The 25,190-nt window shown below is 39.3% G+C and overlaps 1 protein-coding gene across 2 annotated transcripts in view; it reads left to right on the top strand.

Moving 5' to 3' along the window:
* Nucleotides 1-979: 979 nt before the first annotated feature.
* Nucleotides 980-25,190, top strand: part of KIAA1958 (KIAA1958 ortholog) — a 65,728-nt gene continuing 41,517 nt past the window's right edge. For both annotated transcript variants that reach the window (XM_068974698.1, XM_068974699.1), the window contains exon 1: nt 980-2,147. In XM_068974698.1, the coding sequence (XP_068830799.1) occupies nt 980-2,147 (1,168 nt within the window). The remainder of the gene's footprint in view (nt 2,148-25,190) is intronic.

The following is a 25,190-nucleotide window of genomic DNA, read 5'->3' on the forward strand; positions in this document are numbered from 1 at the left end:
TGTATAGGAACCTAAGATGGTAAAATAGACCGGATGAATCTTTTTACCTCTGAATTGTGAGATAAAGGCAGTATTTCAGGAATTTCAGACAGCAAGAAGATGGGAAGCCTGCTCCTAAGACTTGGTTAGGGTCTGGCAACCAGCCTACCCATCCTTGCTTCTGGTCTGCAGCCTGCCTGCACCCCATCCCAGCAGGGGCCTCTAGTGGCTCTCCTTTCAGTCTGTTTTCCCTTCTCTGTTAAAAGATTTTTCTTCCCCACATCTCAGATTTAGCCCCACATTTCCTTCAGGGACTCCCAGTAATGTCATTTGTTTTCTGGTATCCAGCAGAAAACAGCCAGACTTCCCTTCTCTTCCATCCATCCTAGAATGGATCTTAGCCTTTGTTAACTCTTCCTCTAGTGATGAAGTTTATGGTGGTGGAAGGTGAAATTGGAAGTTCATCCTCCTGGTTAATTGAACCTGTCTCTCTGTAACTTTGAAAGTAAAATGTGCTATGAAAAAGTTCACCTCTTTTTTATTGCTTGTTTTTTTTTTCACTTGCCTGCAGTGCAGGAGACCCAGGTTCGATCCCTGGGTTGGGAAGATCCCCTGGAGAAGGAAATGGCAACCCACTCCAGTATCCTTGCCTGGAAAATCTCATGGACAGAGGAACCTGGTGGATTGCAGTCCATGGGGTTGCAAAGAGTCGGGCACGACTGAGTGACTAACACATACAGACATTATATTAATAACAATAAAGGAAATAACAGAAAATTCTCAAATCCCACAGCCAGAAACCATAAACTGTCTCTACTTTTTGCCTACATTCTCTTCCAGTCTCTGCCCATATACATGATATTAACTATTGCTTTTATTGTGTGCCACCTAATCATAGTTCAAGGAAATTGAAGTGATTGAGATCTGGGAATATATTGGGTAATAATGGCTTCTTATTTTGATTATTTCCTTTTAGGAAAGACACTGCTGATCCTGTAACATGGAGGATTGCCTTCATACCTCATCTGAAAATCTATCCAAATTGGTCAGCTGGGCCCACAGCCATGGGACCATTTGCAGCCTCATTCCAAACCTGAAACACTTACTTTCAGAAGGTTCCCATGGGAACCTGACGGCAATGTGGGGCTGTAGTGCAGGCCACGCTTATCACTGGCCACTGACAGCTACTTGCAGAGCTGGCTCCCAAGAAAGGGTCTGTTTCCAGGATAACAGAAGTTTTAACTCTGATAGTCCAAGTATAATTGGCATGCCCTCTGAGACTCAAACTAGCCCCGTTGAAAGGTACCCTGGGAGACCAGTGAAAGCAAAGCTAGACTGTAATCGGACCAGAGACTCTTGTGACTTCTCTTATTGCAGTGAGCCCTCTGAACTGGATGAGGCGGTTGAAGAGTATGAAGATGAAAACACTCTGTTTGACATGGTTTGTGAGTCCTCTGTGACGGATGAAGATAGTGACTTTGAACCCCAACCGCAGAGGCCTCAAAGCATTGCGCGAAAAAGGCCTGGAATAGTCCCATCTTCTCTCCATTCGAGCTCCCAGACTCAAATGATTGATGAATGCAGCAGTGATGTCATCATTAAGAAGATCAAACAAGAGATTCCCGAAGATTACTACATTGTGGCAAATGCAGAGCTGACTGGAGGGGTAGATGGACCAGCCCTGTCATTGACACAGATGGCAAAACCCAAGTCTCAGGCTCATGCTGGGCCCTCCTTAGGGTCTGCTAAGCTGATTTCCCACGTAACATCCGCCATCAGCACAGAGCTGGACCCACATGGTGTGTCCGCATCCCCCTCTGTGATGTCTAGACCAGTCGTCCAGAAGACCACCAGGGTATCTCTGGCTTCACCTAACAGGGGACCCCCTGGTGCCCATGGCACCAGCCAGCACGTGGCCATGCAGATGCCCGTGAGCACATCCCATCCTAACAAACAGATCAGCATCCCTTTGTCTGCCCTGCAGCTGCCGGGACAGGATGAACAAGTTGCTTCCGAAGAGTTCCTGTCCCATCTGCCCAGCCAGGTCTCTTCCTGTGAGGTGGCCCTTTCTCCCTCAGTTAACACAGAGCCAGAAGTGAGCTCCAGTCAGCAGCAGCCCCCAGTCGCTCCAACCATAACCACCGAGGCCACGGCACAGTGCATACCAGGTATGGCGCGTGAGGCGACAGAGTCCCTCGTTCACGTACATCAGAGAGTTGTGCGCCGTCAGCACTCCTAAAACCGTCGGCCCAATTTGCTAGAATTTGGGCCTTTGTTATTCTCAGAAAGATAGAAATAACGAAATAGAATATACTCAGGTGATATAAAAAGGAAATTCATCATCCAGTCGGTGTACCTCAGGGCTGAGAGGACAGCTGTAGGATTGTGCTGTTGATATCACATGGCTAGATTTAAGGTTTATATCTGATCTGAAGCTGAATTTTTATATAGTAAAATGATTTTTGAAAGCTTTGCTCTCCTATCAGTATCAAGGTATTTGGTTACAGTTTTGAAACCAAAATGATGTTGGGTTAGGCATATAATGAAAATAAACCTAATATTTTTTTTGCCAGTATTATTTATTGGAACCAATTTAGCACTTTATTCATTTTAGTGGTGTGGCAATTTAAGACAGGTTTTTAAAAATAAAAGCAAAACCAAACACACAAATATATCTAGAAGAAGTAGTTTATATTTTTTCTCAAAATATATAATAATCAGATAACTTGCATTTCTGAAATACATGCATCTAACTAGAATGGATTGAGAGGAGAAGAAAATAGTTGTATGAGGCCCCTGTCTGTAATTCTAACATTCTGAATGTTCTGTAATTCTAGCATTCAGTATTTATTTAATCTGAGCTGTTGTTATATAGAAGGGGCTTGAGTGTCATGGTTTTGGGTTCGTGATTCAAATCTGATAGGCCAGAAGCAGAAACATGGAAGGGATGAACAGACATGCAGAGTGCTGTGGAGAAAGCAGACATTCGTGGCACATTTTGGTTTCATTTTAGTTCTTCTCATAAAGTCATATATTTTAGGAAAAGCTTCTGGAAGCCTGAGATATCTATGCTTTTACCCTCTAACTTCCTGAAATGACATTGCTTTGCAAACATGCTTTCTCCATTTTAGTGTCAGCCTTAAGATTCCAAAAGGAAATCTTCAATTTATAATTTCCAAATATAATCTTGATACTACTAATAAAATATACAATGAAAATACTCATATCTGATTCAGAATTATGGTTTTCAGTTTATTCATCTTTCTTTCTTTTCAAAAAACAGCTTTATTGAGATAAAACTCGTGTACCTTAAAATAACTCTTTTTAAAGTTTTACAATTTGGTATTTTTTGGTATATTCACAGAGTTGTGTAACTATCGCCACTGTCTAATTTTGGAATATTTTCATCACCCCAGAAAGAAACCCCATACCCGTTAGCAGTCATTTTTTCCCCCTTCTCACAGCCCCTGTCAACTGCTTATCTACTTCTGTCTCTATAGATCTGCCTGTTGTGCACAGTTCATATAAATGGATTCTTATTTTATGGCCTTTTGTGACAGCCTTCTTGTACTTAGCATACTTTTTTTAAGGTTAATCTATGTGGTAGTGTCTATCAGCATTATTTTCCCTTTCATTATCAAATAATATTTCATTGTACGGATAGACCACATTTTGTTTTTTCTTTATCAACTGATGGACACAAGTGGTTTCCATTTTTTGACTGTGGTAAATACTGCTGTTAATGTCATTTATGTACATGTTTTTGTGTGGACATACAGACACGACTGAGCAACTGAACTGAACTGATGTTTTCATTTCTGTTGGGCAACTGTCTAGAAGTGGAATCTCTGGGTCATATGGTAACTCTATGTTTAATTTTTTGAGGAGCTGCCAAACTGTGTTCCAAAGCATCTTCACCATTTTACAGTCTCACCAACAATTTTAAATGATTCCTGTCTCTCCATATGCTCACCAACACTTGTTTTCCATTAAAAAAAAAAAAAATTATCCTGCTGGGTGTGTGAAGTGATATCTTGTTGTGGTTTTAATTTGTGTATCTTCTTCTGAGAAAAATCCATTCAGATCCTTTGCCCATTTTCTAGTCATGTTGCCATGTTATTGGTGAGTTGTAAGGGTTCTCTGTGAATTCTAGCTTTAAGCCTTTTATTAAATATACATTTTGTAAATCTTTCCCCCATCCCTTGGGCTGTCTTTTCCTTGTCCTTCCTTCCTTGTTTTACTTCAATCACTTAATCACAAAATGGTCTTTGACTTAATCTTCACATCATGAGACACAACATTGTCTTTATTAGGCCGGTGAAAGTTTTTTCTAAGAAATCTGATTCTGGATATCTATAAGATATAAGTAGTACCTTTTCACTTAAATAGTTGTGAATCTAGTTTATTTGTCCCCCTCCCCTTTTTGTGTGTGAAATAGGAGATAGCCTGACAACAGTTTCTACATTCTACTTTATGTTTGAGGGTAGAATTCAGAAATGTATCTTACAAAGTGGTCCAGTATAACAAAACAGCTTAGTAAAACTGCCACTTGTGTTGTGTATCCTAATAATTTAACCATGCGAAAAGCAAGTTGCAAGATTTCCTTGCATCTGTCTAGTGGATATTAGTCCACTGTACGTGTATAGTAAATTAGAAATTAAAGCTTGAACTAACTGTAATAGGAATTTCCTAAGGAGTGATCCTGATATTTTGATCCATTGTTCCATGAAGGATGTTATATTATTAGGAAATTATTGGGTTTGGAGAAACACTTTCTGAACTGGAAGTATCAATGAGACAAATTAAAATCTGATTGATACTCTTCTTTAATGAGAGATATATAAAGTTAATTTACAATTTACCTTTGTTCTGTGGAGCCCAAACTATGTTCTGTGCTCTTGAAAGTTTTATTTATTTATCAGTATTTGTGTTTTTTGCCTATTTATAATAAAATGAAGCAAAGTGAAAGTCGCTCAGTCATGTCCAACTCTTTGTGACCCCATGGAATGTAGCCTGCCAGGCTCCTCTGTCCATGGAATTCTCCAGGCCAGAATACTGGAGTGGGTAGCCATTCCCTTCTCCAGGAGATCTTCCCAACCCAGGGATGGAACCCAGGTCCTCCCACATTGCAGGCAGATTTTTTACCATCTGAGCCACCAGGGAAGCCCTGATAGCAACAGAATAAATTTTTTTGAAACATAGATTTTTTAAAAAAGAAATTCAGAATCCAGCACATCCAAATGTATGTGGATGAATATGTGTAGATGGACTATAAGCACTTAATATGTAAAGCATGCTTAGGACTAAGCAAGGAAAGGTTCTAGAAGAACTAACTGAAAGCAACATTGGGTACTTTTAAAATGGATGTTATATTCGCTTAAGTATTTATCAGATCACTGTAGAAATACTGTGTATCTTTGAATAATATTTTTAAAATAAATAATTTGACAAATGACTATTGAGTCAGCCAGAAACAAGAAGAAACTGTCCATTTTGTTTAGTTTTACTGATACCATTTAAATTCTATTTTCTGGGAGCACCCTGGTGGTCCAGTGGTTAGGACCCAGTGCTTTCACTGCCATGGCCCTTGGTTCAGTCCATGGTCATGGAACTAAGATCCCATAGGCTACAGCATGCCCCTCCCCCTAAAATCTGGCTCCCTATTGGAAAGCCATTCTTATTTCTTTTCTATTCAGGACTAAACTCACAGCGTTATAAAATGTTAACAAGGTGTGGATAAAACTGCTAATTTTCATGTTAGCTCTGTTATAAAGCTCAACTCAAATCTTAGCAGTCATGCGTAAAGAGGATATCCATTGTTAGAAGAATTATTGTCTTATCCCCAAGTGGTTTGGATTCTATTAATTTTTGAGATTTTTATGTAAATTTGGAGCATTTGTCACAAATTTAAATTTTTATTGCATTGTAAGTTGAGTTTTTATGTGTATATTTCTTAAATATATATATACACACAGCTTCCTTTATGATTTTGTGCAGGAACTCTCCCTTTTTTATTGAACTATAGCTGATTTACAGTATTGTGCCAATCTCTGCTATACAGCAAAGTGATTCAGTTATACACATACATACATTCTTTTTTTATATTCTTTTCCGTCATCTTTTATCACAGGATATTGAATATAGTTCTCTGTGCTACACAGTAGGACCTTGTTATTTATCCATCTAAATGTAATCGTTTCCTCTGTTTGTGTGCTGAGTCGCTCAGTTGAGTCTGACTCTTTGCAACCCCATGAACTGTAGCCTTCCAGGCTCCACTGCCCATGGAATTCTCCAGGCAGGAATACTGGAGAGGGTTGCCATACCCTCCTGCAGGGGATCCTCCCAACCCAAGGATCGAACCCAGGTCTCCTGCATTGCAGGCTGATTCTTTACTGTCTGAGCCATCAGGGAACCCCTACCAACCCCAGTTTCCCAGTCTATCCCTCTTCCTTGCCCCATCCAGCCACACTATGTCACTCTATGTCCATGAATCTGTTTCTCTTTGGTAGGGGGTTTCATTTGTGCCGTATTTTAGACTCCACATATGAGTTATATCATATGGTATGTCTTTCTAACTTCAGTTAGTGTGATAATTGCTAGTTGCATCTATGTGTGTGTGATAGTTGTGTTCAGCTCTTTGTGACTCTATGGACTGTAGCCTGCCAGGCTTCTCTGTTCGTGGGATTTCCTAGGCCAGAGTACTGGAGTGGGTTGCCATTCCCTTCTACAGGGGATCTTCCTAACCCAGGGACTGAACCTTGGTCTCCTGCATTGCAGGCAGATTCTTTACCGTCTGAGCCACCAGGCTGCAAACAGCATTATCTCATTCTTTTTTATGACTGAGTAGTACAGCAAATCTGGAAAACTCAGCAGCGGCCACAGGACTGGAAAAGATCAGTTTTCATTATAATCCCTAAGGAAGGCAATGCCAAAGAATGTTCAAACTACCACACAATTGTACTCATCTCACACGCTAGCAAAGTAATGCTCAAAATTCTCCAAGCCAGGCTTCAATAGTATGTGAACCTTGAACTTCCAGATGTTCAAGCTGGATTTAGAAAAGGCAGAGGAACCAGAGATCACATTGCCAATATCCATTGGATCATGGAAAAAGCAAGAGAGTTGCAGAACAAAATCTGCTTTTGCTTTACTGACTACACAAAAGCCTTTGACTATGTGGATCACAACAAACTGGAAAATTCTGAAGCAGATGGGAATACCAGACCACCTGACTTGCCTCTTGAGAAATCTGTATTCAGGTCAGGAAGCAACAGTTAGAACTGGACATGGAACAACAGGCTGGTTCCAAATGGGAAAAGGAGTATGTCAAGGCTATATATTGTCACCCTGCTTATTTAACTTATATGCAGAGTGCATCATGAGAAATGCTGGACTGGATGAAGCACAAGCTGGAATCAAGATTGCCAGGAGAAATGTCAATAACCTCAGATACTCAGATGACACCACCCTTATGGCAGAAAGTGAAGAGGAACTAAAGAGCCTCTTGATGAAAGTGAAAGAGGAGAGTGGAAAAGTTGATTTAAAACTCAGCAGTCAGAAAACAAAGATCATGGCATCTGGTCCCATCACTTCATGGCAAATACACGGGAAAACAATGGAAACAGTGAGAGACTTTATTTTGGGTGGCTCCAAAATCATTGCAGATGGTGACTGCAGCCATGAAATTAAAAGACACTTGCTCCTTGAAAGAAAAGTTATGACCAACCTAGATAGCATATTAAAAATAAGAAACATTATTTTGCTGACAAAGGTCCGTTTAGTCAAGGCTATGGTTTTTCCAGTAGTCTTGTATGGATGTGAGAGTTGGACTATAATGAAAGCTGAGTGCCAAAGAATTGATGCTTTTGAACTGTGGTGTTGGAGAAGACTCTTGAGAGTCCCTTGGACTGCAAGGCAATCCAACCAGTCCATCGTAAAGGAGATCAGTTCTGAATAGTCATTGGAGGGACTGATGCTGAAGCTGAAACTCCAATATTTTGACCACCTGATGTGAAGAGCTGATTCATGGGAAAAGACCCTGATGCTGGGAAAGATTGAAGGTGGGAGGAGAAGGGGATGACAAATTATAAGATGGTTGGATGGCATCACCGACGAAATGGACATGAGTTTGAGTAGGCTCCGGGAGTTGGTGATGGACAGGGAAGCCGGGCGTGCTCCAGTCCATGGAGTTGCAGAGTTGGACACGAGTGAGTGACTGAACTGAGCTGAGTATTGCATTGTATACATGTACCACATTTTCTTTATCCATTCATCTGTCAGTGAACATTTAGTTTGTTTCCGGTGATGTGTCAAACTCCTGCCCTGGAAAGGATACCGAGACCAGTTCTACACAGACTACACAGCTGACTGTGGGGGTCAGATGGCAGTGTTCTTCCAGGGCCATTCTGGATTCTAATCTTGAAAGAGACAGCATACCAGAGATACCTACTACTTTTTTTTTTTTTGAAAGTCGCTCAGTCACGTCCGACTCTTTGCAACCCTGTGGACTATACGGTCCGTGGAATTCTCTAGGCCTGAGTACTGGAGTGGGTAGCCTTTCCCTTCTCCACCTACTACTATTTATACAGGGTGAATTTTTGTTGTTGTTGTTGTTTTTGAACATTTAGTGTTCTTTGTGAGGCAGATAGAGTTGTTTATATATATATATCATTCAAATGCTGGATGTACTAGAACAGTGTTCTAATCTAAGGGATAAAAATATACATAAGTAAATATATGCTTATGTGTATATGTATGCATATGTATACATACATACACATGCAAACATAATTTTATACAGTTCTTTGTTCCACAAGAAATATGTGACTTCTTATCAAACAGACTAATACTATATTTGCTTTCTTAGGCACAGTCTTTCTTGTACCTTCCCTGCAGGAAGACCTGCAACATGAATTCTGAAAGCTAAGAGAAGCAGAGTTGAAAGTCAGGCTTAGTTTATGCCATCATTTCCCTGCTTGTTATAAAGGGGTGCTTATCTGAGGATTGGTGGCAGGGAGTGTGGGCGCTGAGATAGTAGAGCTTGGCCACTCAGGGTTTGGGGTCAGACATGCCTGGGTAAATTCCCAGCCCTGTCTCCTACTGGCCTTGTGACCTTAACTCAGTTCATTTCTGACACTCAGTGTCTTCATTTGAAAAGTAATAACAACTGTCTGTCTCACAGGATTGTTTGAGGACCAAATGCAAAGTATAGGTGAAGCACTGAACAGAGTATTTGACATATGATAAACATTCAGTGAATAGTAGTCTCCATCATTATTATTTTCATTGTCATTGTTACTGTTATTAGATTGTGCTGAATACTCTTGAATAGTCAAGTAGATTCTGATTCTGATTAACATTCATTCATCTACTAAAATGGTCCATGAGCAAGTATCACCTGGGTTCTTACTAGAAATGCAGGTTCTCAGGTTCCACCCCAAACCCACAGAATCAGAATTTGCATTTTAACCATGATCTCCAGGTAATTTGTATGCACACTGAAACTTGAGAAGCAGGGATGTAGGAAATGCAGGTTCCATGTTAGATGGCACATTGTTACTCCTTTTGACTGCACAGTGACTTTGAACACTTTTCCTGTTTGAGAGAATTCCCTCCTTTGTGTATCTGCACTACTCCATTGGAGAGGCCAGAAACTCTCTTTTCCAAGTTGATATTTCAGTGAGGGCACAGTCTTGTGACCTGAGGCTTTGCCATTCAAATGCATTCACTCTAGACTCTAATCAGAAGTACCTAAAACTTCCCTGGCCGTCCAGTGGTTAAGACTCAACGCTTACAATGCAGGGGGCATGGGTTCGAGCCCTGCTAGAGGAACTATAAAATCCCACATGCTGCACAGCATGGGCAAAAATAAATAAATAAAATGGTCCCTATAGGAATCTGTTTTATAAAATACAGTCCAATTTCTAGAGGCAGCAGGAACAGGATTCCACCCCCTGGGCCTAAGCTGGAGTGTGCTGGCTGGTTTGTCTCCACCAGGGCAAATCAGTGGTTGACCACCTCCATATCTGGGTTCTTGGTGTTCTGGGAAATTATGTGGCCTTTATTAAATTCTTTTTCTGCCTAAACTAGCTAGACTGGGCTTTCATTGTTTTAAACAAAGAAGCTGGAGAAATATAACCTCCAGATAATTTTACCCTTGAATTGCCTTTGGTAGTGAGTGGCAAAAATATGGAAAGTTTGGTAAGCTCTTATAAGGGAGAGTGAGCTTTGTTTCATTGGGCCTCTTGTTGTTGTTTAGTTGGTAAGTCATGTCTGACTCTTTGCGACCCCATGGACTGAAGCATTCCAGGCTTCCCTGTCCTTCAGTATATGCTGTCTATGTTTGACATAGCTTTCTTTCCAAGGAGCAAGCATCTTTTAATTTCATGGGTGCAGTCACCATCCCCAGTGATTTTGGAATAAAAAAAAAAAAAAATCTGCCGCTGTTGCCATTTTTTTTTTCCATCTATTTGCTATGAAGTGATGGGACTGGATGCCATGATCTTAGTTTTTTGAATGTTGAGTTTTAAGTCAGCTTTTTCACTCTGCTCTTTCACCTTCATCAAGAGGCTGTTTAGTTCCTCTTGACTTTCTGCCATTAGAGTGGTATCATCTGTATATCTGAGGTTGTTGATATTTTTCCCAGCAATCTAGATTCCAGCTCATGATTCATCCAGCCTGGCATTTCACGTATTTTAAATAAGCAAGGTGACAGTATAAGCTTTGATGTACTCCTTTCCCAATTTTGAACCAGTCTGTAGTTCCATGTCCCATTCTAACTGTTGCTTCTTGACCTTCTTACAGGTTTCTCAGGAGGCAGGTAAAATGATCTGGTATTCTCATCTCTTTAAAAATTTTCCACAGTTTGTCGTAGACCTCTTAAAAGAAGGTAAGTGGACTAGATGCTTACCTAGTTTATTCATGTACTTCTTCTCTTGTAATGCTCAGGGCAGCTTAATGGAGCTACTAAGCACTCTTCTCTTCAATCCCAACACGTTGTGCACCATACCATGCAGCCATGTGTTGATAGGTAGTCAATGTTGAGAATGTATCTGGGGTAAGTTAAATACCTGCTCCCAGGAGTTTTCAGGACTCACTGCTTGGTATTTGCAACATCATCTAAAAACAACAACTTTGTTCCATTCAACTCACCTAATTGCACAGGGAAGAAATCAGGTCCCTCTCTCCCATTATGATATGGACTTCACGTCCACAGGAAGAAAGAGCAGATCAAAACCTTGATGAAACTGCATATCCTTAAACGTGTTGCTGACACTCTGAACCCGCTAAGATATTTCTATCAGCACCCCTTCCCATAGCCGTTTGGAGGCTCCCCTCTACCCTTATGCTGAGCGTCACAGGTCTCAGCTGTTTCTGGACAAGATAACCACCTCTTAACTCCCCTGCCTGAGTCTCACAGGATCTCCTGTCCACTGCCTAAGCGTCACAGATTCCCTTCTCCCCAGCTGATCAAAGGGCAGTTCTCAGAGTGGTGGTGGTGGTGGGAGTTGTCTTAGGTTTTATTATGTGTAGTAGAATACCTGTGATCAGAATGAGTTTAAGGAACTGGGGATGGTGGTCTCCAGCCTCTGGCTGAGGGGCACTTTCCTCCTTCCTTCTTTCCTTCCTTTTTTGTAGTTCTTAAGAAAGACAAAAGTTGTGGTTTTAAGTTAGTTTTTAGGCTTGTTTTCTACACTTGGGGAAAGGGATAGGGAGGAGATAATGTGACTAAGTATATACACTCATTCTGTTCTAAAAAAAAAAATTGATTATATTGCCGTGTCTTTTCAAAGTATTTAGGTTTTTACGAAGAAAGTTTTACCAAGACAGTAATGAACACCCACTCTACCTTGTATAATATAGTTTATAACTTAGGATAACTTATATATAACTTATCATAAAGCTGTAATAATATCAGTGGAGTAGTCTGACCAAAAAGATAGACAAACAGAGTGATGGAACAGAGTAGAGAGCCCAGAAACACGTGTACACATGTGTGGGACTGTATGTGAAAGAGAGGCACCATGGGTCAGTGGGGGGGGAATCCACCAGGCAGTGGATGGCATTGCACAGTTGGTCTTTGCTGTAGAACAAGATAAAATTAGATCCTTACCTCACATCAGGCATGACAGTAAGTCTCATATAAAGATCTAACTATGAAAATATAAAACTTGAAACAGCTTTAAGGAAGTCTTGCTAAGTGGCCTTGGTGTTGGGAACAGTACACAGACCATAAAGGAAAAGATTGAAAATGCTGACAGCTATTAAAATCTTAGATGGGACAAGGGATATCATAAAGTTAAAAGACAAGCAGTTAAACCTGTGTGATGATTTTAATGCACATAACCAAGAATATTCATTTATAGAATATGTGAAGAACTTCCACAGATCAGTAGGGAAAAGGTCAAATAATCCAGTAGGAAAATGAGCAAGGGAAAATGAAGAGGCGCTTCTAATAAGAGCAAACCTGTTTAGTTAATAAACATATGAAAAATGCTCAGCCTCACTGGTAATCAAGGGAATGCAAAGTAAAACGGCGATATGATACCATCAGAAAGGCCGAAATTATGAACTTCACTGCAAATGTTGCTTCAACTATAGAGAACATGCTGGTGGCAGTATGACTTGGCACATCCACTTGGGAGAGCAGTTTCTAGTATCTTATAAAGTTAAATGTGTGCATATCATACAACCTTGGAGTCCAGTTTCTAGGCATCTGTCCTAGAGAAACTTCCTCACATATAAAAGGAGAAAAGTACAGGGGTGTACATTGCACCTTTGTTTGTGATAACAAGAAAAAATCGGTTAACAACCTTAGTGCCTGTCAGAAGATAAATTGTGATATATTTTTCAGTGGAATATATACGTCAGCCAGATCTGCATTCATTAGTATAGATATATCTTTGAAATGGAGTTGCGGAATAATATATAGAGTACCATACTTTAAAAAGTGAATAAACCTCATTGTGTGTTGTTGTATGTTACATTCTCACATACCACATGTAGTTACGAAACGTAGGCTGGGAGGAGGCATACCAGTACACAATGTTTGCCTTTGGGAGAGAGGAGGGATGACATTGAGTACACGGAAACTTGAGATGTATCTATGATGTTTTCTCTTAAAACCATGGGATAGATATTACGTTATTAACATGTATTAAGTCTGGCAGAAACACAAGTTCATGTTATATACAGGTAATAGAGGCACGGTGCTTCATTATGAAAATCTGGGTACACAACTGCCTAGATTCAAGTCCCAGCTCCGTTACTTATTTTCTGGGTGACTTTGGCAGGTCATTTAACCTCTCTGTCTCTTAGCTTTATCATCTGTAAAATGAAGAAAATAATGGATCTATTCTCTAGGGTTGATATAAGGGTTAAATTAATCCATATAAAGCCATCTGGTTCATTGGTAAGCATAATTTAGTATTCCGCATACTTTTCTGTATGTTTTTAAATGTGAGTACTGGAGAAGGAAATGGCAACCCATTCTAGTACTCTTGCCTGGAGAATCCCATGGAGGGAGGAGCCTGGTAGGCCACAGTCCATGGGGTTGCAAGGACACGACTGAGAGACTCCACTTTCACTTTCACTTTTATAATATAGCTCATGAAGCATCAAGTTGATAGTGGAATATTTATGAGATAAAGGCATTTGACATTATTGTTATTACTGAATATAGAAGGTTTTTTGGTAAGAAAGCAAACTTTACTAACATTATCTCCCAGGATACTTGTTTATAGACAAAGAATTAGAGAATTAGTCTCACAGATTTCACTATGGCTTTCCTCAGGATTATGATGGGTGAATTATTTTTTAAGTTCTTCTATTAGAATGAATAAAAACCACAAAAGCGAAATGTCCTGTATTATCTATATGTATAGCACTTTCATTTCCAGGATCACCACTGCGTGAGTTCCGTGCAGAAGAGATTGTTTGCTCTAGGTTACTGACTGGAAGTGAGGTGCTAGATTTGCTTGGAGTTCCAAAAGTGTAGTTTCCTACTGTTTATCTAAGAGAGAAAGGGTTGGTACTCTGGTCCCTGGTCTCTATCTCTGGCTGTCTTGGTGTAGGAATAGCCCACACCAAATTGTTTCTTTCATTTTTAGGTCATGCCTATCACTTTTCCAAAGTTTGGGCTGCTAGAGTATATCATAAAGCGATTATTTTTTCTGAGAATCATTTTTAGGAAGACCTAGGGTTTAATATGGAGAAGGCAATGGCACCCTATTCCAGTATTCTTGCCTGGAAAATCCCATGGACAGAGGAGCCTGGTAGGCTGCAGTCCATGGGGTCGCTAAGAGTCAGACAAGACTCAGCAACTTTACTTTGACTTTTCACTTTCACGCATTGGAGAAGGAAATGGCAATCCACTCCAGTGTTCTTGCCTAGAGAATCCCAGGGACAGGGGAGCCTGGTGGGCTGCCGTCTCTGGGGTCACACAGAGTCAGACACGACTGAAGTGACTTAGCAGTAGGGTTTAATAGAAGGATTCTCTTAGTCAGAAGCAAGAAACATGTATCACGGTCTCTTTTTCTACTAAACCTCCGGACAAGTTGCTTGCACTTCAGTTTATTAAACATTTATTGCAAGATCTGCTCTATGACAGGACTAGTGAAGATACAAGGATGAATGGCAGATTCCCTGACCCCAGAATATCATTGTGTAGAGGAGGGGGCAGCAGACCAGCAAGACCATATCTAAGAGGGATATAAAATGTCCCAGCCTTTTGGGACACAGGGAAGGGTATTTCAGGGTGATGGAGCAACATGAGCAAAGACATTGGCACATGAGCATGCAGGGAGGCAAAGGTCTGAGCGTGGTGCGAGTCAGTTTCAAAGAGGCCAGGAGAGCTGCTGCTGGAAGATGGACTGCAGCCACCTGTGGAGGACTTTGCACGTGAAGTCACAAACTTACAGGCAGAGCAGAGGAGCACCGTTCCTCTGTGATCTTAGAAGATCACCCTGATAGCAGTGGGGAAGTAGGGACTGGCACTGAGGACTGTTTTACAGGGTAAAAATTGCAATAATTCAGATGGGAGATGGCAATAAATGCTCAAATGAGGCAACAGCAAAGGCACTGGAGAGCAGGAGACAGGTGGGTGATTTGGAAATTAGACTTGGTGACTTTTGAGTGTTTGGCCTCTTGTGATCTCTGTTGCCACTTTTGTATTCTCTGTCCAAGGCACAACACTGATTTCAGTAACACTGAAAGATCTTCAGGACTTTATCTGTATATAGGATGAAACAGCCATTAAGAATTCTGAAACATGCCGTGACCATTTATTCAACAAATGTCTACCAAATGGCCTACCAAAGGCCAGGTCCAGGTTGGGTGCTGCAGTTACTCAGTAAACAGGTAATGAACAAGACAGAAGCATGGTTCTTCCTCTCCCTGCCCTCTAAATGGGAGACAGACGTTTTAACTCTTCCTCTCTCAGAACCTCCCTAGTTTTAAAAAAACAAAAACTTGTCTTATATGTCCTGAGCTAAGATGCTGTTAAACTGTCAGTGACTTTATAAGAAGACTGAATTGCTTGCCTTTAGATAGCATATATATGAAGACGAGGGTGATATATGGCTAAAAGTGGTGAAGTGAACAATTAGGCCACTATGATAAATGAAAGGAAGGTCTTTCTTAGCTGGGAATTAAAAGTACAGTGGCTACAGGCAACCTATTTCACATCATAATTTATTTGAGACACTTTCTCCATACCTAAAAATAACATGAACTTAAACTTGTAATATTGCTTATTTTTACAGAGAACTAATGATCTTTCTTTGAGAATTACAAATATAATTGTTTACTAGTTTTCTGAAAGGCAGAAGTAGAAAATCAAGTTAATTGCTCTGAGTTGTACAAATGCATAATTTTCTGAGAAGTTTTAATCAGTTTTATCAGCTTTTTAAGTATCATTTGTCTTAATATTTTACAGGAAAATCTTCCCAGTTGACTTTTTATTTCTTTAAAAGAGAAGCATTTTTCTATTTTACCAGTAAAAGTAGCAAAAACTGTTGTTTTTATATGTTTAAAGCTCATCCGCATATGATTGAGACCTCCCAGATAGGCAAAATGCATCCAAATACAGCAGCCTAGCAAATTGCTGTAAACCTGAAGATCTAATTCTCTTCAGTGAATTTGGATTTGAGTAAGACTGCTAGGAAACCAGGCGCCAGTTCAGAATTGAGGAGGCATTGACCTTGATTTTCTAGCCATGGTATTCATTCCTTGTGGTCTGGAGAGATGAAATAATGTACAGCCTGTGGGCAGACAAGTCAGTGTCAGAGTGCCGCAGTCTTAGTTAGCTCCAGACGTCATCCCTGTTTCTGTTTTCCTGCGAGAAGCAGCGGCCTTCTCCCACTCCTCCCAGATTGAGCCGCCTGACTGTCTTGGGTCTCTGCAGGGGTGGGCAGAGTGCAGGTGACCCACTGTAGTTTAGGCCCAGCGATAACTTCTCTTTCAGTCTGGATCTCATTTATATAACTAATGGCTTGTGTTCCCAAGGGTGTATTAGACCCAGAAAAAGTATTTATGTAACATGGCAAAAATGGTGAGTTGTGCTTCTGTGACTGCAAGGTAATTTTAAGCTTTATTTTAGGTGAGAACAGTGATGAGTACAGTGATCAGAGAACAGTAAATCTGACTTAATGATTGGTGCATCCTAGGTGCTTTATTGACTTCAGTTGTGATACACATAGCAGCCTGATTCTTCAGTACTGCCTTAAAACTTTGATTGCTTTCTTAGACAAAAACAATAATTTTATTGCCTTTTTAGTGTTCTTCATTTTTGTCCAAGTTATTAATGTATTTGGCAGTCCTAAATGTTGAACAATAACAGTCTCACCTCATCTTTCATCGCCTCATAATTCCACTCTTCAAAGGAAACTTCTTTTGAGTCTATTTTCAATTCTTCCAAAATTTGAAATAAACTGTTTATACTTCTGTTTCTTGATTTTTTTTTTCTTGGTTTATCAACTTCAGAAAATACCTTCAGATTCCTTGTTATCAATGATGAGGATTTAACTCACTTTCTGTTACCTCCCATTATTTGATTAATAACATCATTAAAACAGTTACCAACAGAAAACTAAAGATAATGAAAGAAGAAATAAATATGCTTTCTCAACCCAAGGGTGAAGGTATTAGTGTTCATATGCTGCTGTCTACTATTCTCCCCCTCTCCTTGTCATCTTCTTAACTTTACAGGATTGTCAGTATTTTCATTTTCTTCTGTGGCCATAACTAGTCTTTTCTTCTTTATCCTTAGGTTGACTGTAAACATCCAAAACCATTTATATTGTTTTGACAGTGTACATATTGTGCATAACTATTAGTGTTCTAAGATTGAATTACTTTTCAGCTTGATGAATTTCACAGCATTTGGGACACTGAAAGGAGAATGTTCCTAAGCGCTGTTATGTGGATTAATGACTTGATCCATGTAAAGGGTTTAAAACAATGCCTGGTACAGAGAGTAAGTTCTCACTGGCTTCCCTGGTAACTCAGAGGTTAAAGCATCTGCCTCCAATACGGGAGACCTGGGTTTGATCCCTGGGTTGGGAAGATCCCCTGGAGAAGGAAATAGCAACCCACTCCAGCATTCTTGCCTGGAGAATCCCAAGGACGGAGGAGCCTGGTGGGCTACAGTTCATGGGGTTGCAGAGAGTGGGACACGACTGAGTGACTTAACTTCTAACTTCTTAAGTGTGTTCCAGCATACTTTCAGAGGTGTTAAAATGTGAAGAAGTGCATTTTACAGTCAGTGAAATACGGTATTATTTTAGTTTGGGGGTTTTATGTGTGTGTGTGTGTTTCCCTAAAATTTTGGTAGCATATTTGGACAAAAGAACAGTGTGCTCTTACATAGCTTTGTGGTCCCTCCAACGTTCCCACACTGGGCCTTCAGCCTTGCTGCTGCAGTTTGGACAAGCTGATTTATTGTAAGCCCGAGGTAACCCTCCCACCTATGCTGAGTTTTCCCCTGGTTTGTAACTGCTGTTCTCTAGATTTCATGTTTCCCTTTACTTTCTCCTTTTTTTTTTTTTTTTGTTGGAGTCCATCAAATAATTTCCCAAGAATGGATAGGTAGGAAGTAAATTTTGAGTCTTTAAATTGCTGAAAATTCCTTTCTGAAATAACTTTTGAAAGTATTCTGTTAGTACTTGTTTCTTTTATGAAGATTATAGTTATAATAATTTATCAGATCTTCTTTGAGAATTTGAATTTGATTTAAAGAAATTACTTTCTGTCTTTGAATTTTTTTCCTGTATTTTCTATGTTCCTTTTTCTTCTTTCTTCAATGCAGCCGCTTTTCTTCTGATGCCTGATCTAATTGTCTGTTCCCACTGAAGAACACAGGACAGAAATCTGGTGTTGGTTTCTTCTATAGTTGTGTAAATAGGTTTGCTTCCCCTCGGTCCTTTCCTGAATGAAATGTAGGAATTGCCAGGCAGGGCTCTTTGTAGAGAGAGGAGTTGGAAAATTGGTGACTGGTCAGCAGGTGTCCAAAGGCAGGTCTCAGAAACCAGCACCACATTGGAGGCCTTAGCTCTCCTGCCATGACGTGTTTGTTCAGTTTTCTTAGCAGTTTTGTCTGGCCGTTTTAGCATCTGCAGTTGTGTGAACAGGGGCATCTCCCTCCGTGTCCTTGGGCATGCAGGCCTGTTCCTGTGATGGGGCTGGAGCCAAGTTCAGGGTCCCTTCAGATTTTCCAGGGTCATGGGTGAGAGTATCTCCTGTGAGGTCCCTATGTCAACCTGACTCTTGGTGACTGTGGCTGGGATGGGCCAGAGCCCTATTGCAGGCCCTTTCAGAATCTCCAGACTAAGTTGAGTGGGCTTCCCTCTGGGGCTCCACACCGCAGCCAGGAGAAGCTGTAAGCACTTAGGGTCCACAGCCAGAACCAAGATCTGTACACTATTACCCAACCTATGGCGGATGTGACTCCTCCTGTGTCTTTTGGCATATAGTGCTGGTGACAGAATCAAAGCCAGACGGGGGTATAGCTGAGTCCCTCACTATATGGAACTGTTTCTGGCTTTGTAACCAGGACCATAGTCAGCAAGTCAGCCACCTGGGCGCAAGCTTGCCTTCTCAAAACAGCCATCCTTGGTCTTGGACTGTACCAGGGTTTCACGATCTCTGACCCAGTCCCAAAGCTCCCACAAAGGCACTTTTGTACATGGATAGATGCCAAATTGTTGTTGGGAGACAGGGGGGGAATGTCTTACTTGGCCACCTTGCTGATGTCACGCCCTGAGAAATTTAAAAATTAGATAATTTAAGTATTACTTAATTTTTTACCTAACTTCATTCAGCAAGAAAAATAAAGGATCTTTATGATCCTAGAATGTGCTGTGCCTGTAAATTTGACTTTAGGGTTTGGTTCAATGAATAAGAAATACATATTTCTTAATACCTGAAAGGATATTTCATATAATATTTTTAGTCTCTGGAGTATATTCAGATTTATGTTACAAGTCACTAGCTTTTCAACACCTTCATACTGTTATAATTAGTGCTGCTAAGTTATTATTTTATATAATGGAAAACAGCTATCTCATTGTTAAGAAAAGGGCTTTATTTCTGTTTTGCCTGTACTTATAAATGTGCAATAGAAAGCCAACCCATATAGATAAATATTAAAATTTTTATTTTATAATGAACTTTTCAAAAATATGTTTTGTTATTATCCATTGACTCAAGAAGAATTGGCATCTTCCTATCCAGTGGGTTATTACTTCTTGGATGGAATCTAATGAATATTAATAGCATCACTCAGAAAAGGAGGGGGTAATTTATTAGAGTTTTGTGCATTTTCATTTTTACATGTTATCTGTTTTCTTTTACTCTATGTGCCATACATCTTTTGTTTCTGAGTTGATAAATAATTCCTCTGTGGTTTTTACTGTATTATGCATTTTCAGTAAAAGATACTGTCACATTTTGGTCCTTATTAATTAAGATATGCAGTTCTGTAAATTGCATGGAAATTTAAAGGAAGAAATGGTTTCTAATAAAAAGAAGTTTCCTGTAACCATTTCCATTGTGATATACCATTTCATCTCCTAAATTCATCAAATATTGCCTCATGTATTGTGCTTGAGTTTGTTCTCACTCATTGAAGCCATAGAATTTCAGCAAACTCATGAACAATCACTTTTCAAATACTCAGTACTGACATACTGATGAACTGTTAACAAATGGTGATGATTGTTTTGCTTTCAAAATCCTCTTCAGTAGGCAGGGTCATATACGGTTAGCTCTCTGATTACTGCATGCAGAATAGCAGTTATAATAGCTAATACTTACAGACTGCTTATTATCTCACTAATTATTTCTCGTAACTCAGTTCTCACAACTCTGTGAAGTTAGGACTATAATTAACTCCATTTCGCAGGTGAATAAACTAAGGCAAAGAAAGGTTGAACTTGCCCAAGGTCATACAATAAGAGGATGGGAGAGCTGGGATTCTCACCCAGGCAGTCTGGTTCCCAAGTTTCATGCTCCTCACCACTAGGCTTACTGACCATGGGGACTCCTCCTCTCCTACACATTTCAGCATTCATCATTTTAGCACTTAACAGGCCTCTTAGGATGTTTTCCCTTAGTTTTTTTCATTTCCCCCAAACTTTTACTCCTCTTTCTTAGTTCCAGTTTCCATCTGCTTTTATGTCTAATTGTCTCCACCACTAGGAGATGAAAATTAAAGTGCTTTAACAGTTGAGGAGACGTGTACAGATGTGCCTAGAACGGTGCCTATCGTGTTGAAGCACCAAATATATTTTTATTAAGTGGTGAGCCAAATATGCAAATACTAAAATTTCCAGAAAGAAAATAAGAGCGAACGTTCATTTCCTGTTTCTTTTAGGAAAATTCATTAGGGCTGCTGTGTGGAAAACAGTTTGAAAGGGGGCAAGAGTGGACATAGGGAATTCTCAGTAGCTAAGAAAGGAATTTCTGTGAAATCGGTGGATAATAAATCCAGTTCTAAACTCTTACTAAAGTCTTAAAATATGTCATTTCAGATGATCAAAAGGAATATGTCAGAAATAGTAACTTATCCAGGAATTACCATGTTAAAAGTTTTCCTCTTAAATGTGAGACAGAGCAATATTTTCAGAAAAAAAAAATTGCAAGAAAAGTGTATAGTTAATACAGAATGGACCAGACTCTTGGTGATTAAAGAATACTATTTTTAATTAAAATTTTAAATTGAAGAGATATATACCAAAATGTATCCAGTGGCTATCTTTGAAGGATGGATTTATGGGCAGTTTTTCTCTCTTTTTTAACCTTTATTTTCTGGGGAAATTTTTTATAGTAAGTGTGTTACTTTAATGATAAAATGAATAAAATTATTTTTTTATTAAATGTGTTACTTTCATGATTAATGAATAAAGTTATTTTTATTAGGGGACGTATACATGATCTTTTCCTCAGGTAAACAGGTACCCGTGTGAATAAAGGGCCATTAAGCCATATATTTTTAGTGTGGGTTTAAAAAAATTTTTTTTAATTGAAGGATAATTGTTTTACAGTGTTGTGTAAAGCAGTTATCCTCCATTAAAAATAAAAAAATTTTTAAATGTATTTTTAAAAATTTCAGTATTTCTAAATTAGAAAATGCTTACATATGCAAAGCATATTTAAGAGTATGTAAACCCACTGAGGTAAAATGCATTTATGGATGAATTCCTGAACTGCACAAGAACTAAGTTTTACTTTTGAAAAGGGGTTAACATTCAAGAACATTTTACTTAGGAGTCAGATTTTGAAAGGGAAAGGACACAAAGAGGTTGATAAAATAATGCCTGTTTAACAGTATTCTGCACTTAGTTTATAGTGGAGTCATCATGAAATAAAGTGAATAGGAGAGTCATGCTTTGAAGCATGTGACTTCACGACTGAAACCATGGAAAATATGAATGTCACATCTCTAATGAATCCATGTATCTTCTATGACTGACCTAAGTCAAGAAAAGTAAAAATTAAAAAACAAATTCTTTTTGGAAATCGGGTATTATGTGTTGTATATCCAAGTCTGATAGCAGCTCACTGTATATTTTAAGTATCACACCAGCAGCAGATACTTCAGACACATCAGGAGGTATTGTTGATTCAGTGTCTCTGACAGTATAATAAAAAAAAAAATGCAGGAGAAGTCTCTAGTCCCTAATAAGCAGTATATCAATGAGCACTGTCAGGTTCTGCAGAAGATTCCACAACATGATTTATTACATTAATTACAGTCATGTGGGTTTCATGCTGCTAAGCTTGAAAATGCAGCCACATTCGAAGGTTGATTTAAGAATATATTTTGGCCCAGATGAAAGTGCTCCTTATTGTGATTAATGCAGTACAATATTTATTCTCTTGTTCTATGCTTTCACCTTTGGAATGCTAAATTTATTTTCTATGACTTGAAATTAAGTTTGAGATTTGAGAAGGTTCGTCTAGTTTTTATTCATGCCTGTCATCTGGTCTCCCTTTTGCCTTTTGTGTCTCCTTAGTTTGTCACGGAATGTTGAATCTCCTCTTTGTGAAGCCTGTTTGAATTTACTCCCTTGTAAGCCAGGATGGCTGGCCTCGAGCTTCCCTAGCTGACGGGGCTGCCCTTGAGACTTATTGCATTACGGTTGGGTCGCTGCATCTCTTTTTGAGTAGAAGGAGCAATTGAGGAAAAATCTTCATTTTCTTCATTTAATTCAAAATAGCAGCATTCTTAGAGAATTCCATGCTTATACCTTTGTCTAATACCTTACTGAATTCATACAGTCACATGTCTCTTCTTACAGTGACACACTGAGCTTGTCAAATCACAGGATTCTAGGTCATGTGGAATGAAAGGTCTCCTGAGAGCTGTTTTAGAGATAGATGTTAACTCCAGTTGTTTCCATGTGCCCATGGTGGGGTATGTTCACTTATGCTCAATGTTGGTGGCCTTTATAAATCTGTCTTGGAAGAATTAGTAAATATTTGCTAGAGATTAAAGCATCGATAGAGAAGGACTCGAGTGAGGTAGGAAGACGTTGATTTAGTGAGTTGGAAGACATTTCTCAGCAGTGATATGTATAAAGAGTTGAATTAGGTTATTTATGTGTCCAACACTGAGGTAAGTGGTTTGCTTTCCGACCTTAATTCTCATACAACTCTAAAGACATAGGTACAACTATCATATCCATTTAACAGTGGAAAAAACTGAGGCTTAAGTTTGCAGCCTCGTATGCAGATTCACATAACTGGTTAAGCAGCAGAGCTGGGATTTGAACATAGGTGTTCTTATCAGCAGGAGCCATTAACCATTCACTACACTGCCTACATCAACTGCCCTGAAGGATGGAGCAGGCTAGGTTAGAGTTTAAAAAATGATATTTGGCAATTAGGGAAGCAGTGTTGAACTTAATAAAATTGGAGGTATTATGAAAGAAAAAATCTGAATCCAGTGGGTTTCAGAGGGATACAATTCTTTGACTCATCCATTATTTTGTTGGATGACAATATTAGTCCAGTATGATTTTTTATAGTATTTTTCACTTAATAGAAGTCACTTAAACATTTAGGAAGCACCTCTTCTGTCTGGGACATAAAAACATTCAGGTTGGAAAATCTGGCCATCCCAGCAGTGTGGCAGCTGCTCTAACTGAGACGTGGGCTGAGGCTTATTTGAAAGAAGAGTCATTTTCTAGGCCTTGTAGGGGGAAGTAGAGATGAAGCTCTGTTTTTCAAAGCATGGCCTATTCACCCACAGCTCTATTAGAACCACCTGAGAACTCATTAAAAATGGAGACTCTGCACCCTGTTGGCCATAAATTAATTCCTTGTTGCAGGGATCTGCAAGTACCCACTCCAGTGTTCTTGCCTGGAGAATTTCAGGGACAGTGGAGCCTGATGGGCTGCTGTCTATGGGGTCGCACAGAGTCAGACACGACTGAAGCGACTTAGCAGCAGCAGCAGCAGCAAGTCAGTACCTAGTCTTTACACAAGTGATGTCTTACCTTACCTTCCAACAGACATAGCTCCTTGGCCTGATTTAATTCATATATGCAGACAGCAGTGAATACGGGTGAGGAAGAGGCCTCAGTTTCTTCGGCCTGCACTTTGTTTATTTAATAAACACTGGTGTTTTTCGTGCTCTATTTTATTTCTACATTTTTATCAAGGAAAGAATTCTCCAGAGATTCTAGAGTCACATGCTATACAACCAGGATAAATGAGCAGATGACTAATGTTTATTTAAGTGATTTCTGCTTCAGTGAAAAATACTATCAAAAATCATACCAGACTGACTGGTACTCTTGTGCTAAATTTTCATGCTCCTGAGTGTATATGTAAGAAATATATTTTACTTCCATTATTGGAAATGATTAACCAAGCATAAAAATAATTTGCTGGTCAGATAGCTATAATAGCATATAAGTCTGGCTTCAATTAGTGATGTTAACAATCCTAGAAAATAGCCTGAGTTTTAAGGTTTTAAGGAAAAAGCATTGAAATGTGCAATGAGTTGAGTGTTTAAAGGAGAAAAAAGACATTGACTTTTTAATACATTTTATGGTAGTTATAAGGGTATTGCACTTTGTTTTCTACCTATAAAGTAAATATACCTGTTTTTTTTTTTTAATAAATTTACAGGGGTTAGAAGCTATTGCTGTATTTTAAAAATGAAACATGAATGTTGACAAATATGACTTTGGATCCCCTGACAAAATTAAAGTAGGCCTTGATCATAAGATTACCAACCAGGGCATATTTTTGTAAAATACCAAGATCATTTTCCTTGAACATAGAGTCATAAGAAAATTTATATCAAATGAACATATGTATAGAAGAAGTAAGAACCTAGTGGATGGATGACACCAAAATGCCAGTATAATCTCTTTTAAAGTAGAGGTCAGGATTGGGGGGATATATTGATTTCTGGTACTGTTAAAGAATTACTGCTTGTTTTTTCCTTATTCCGATAGTAAGATAAAGATACTGTCTTGTAGCAATTTGTGTGAGAGCTGATAGATCCTTATTTCTTAAGGAAATAGCCCTAGGAAAAGCTTGCAGTGGGCTTATAAGTCATTTCATCATTACAGACATCCAGATCACCGTTCCTGACCACAGCTGACTCTGAAGAACCTTAATAAAGTGACTTTGAGATTCTGTGAGTCCCCAAATTGAATTTTATGTCGCCTATTTTAATTTTTAGTTCTTTCTAAATGCAG

The sequence above is a fragment of the Capricornis sumatraensis genome, chromosome 6 (genome assembly GCF_032405125.1).
Source record: "Capricornis sumatraensis isolate serow.1 chromosome 6, serow.2, whole genome shotgun sequence".
Taxonomy (NCBI): Eukaryota; Metazoa; Chordata; class Mammalia; order Artiodactyla; family Bovidae; genus Capricornis; species Capricornis sumatraensis.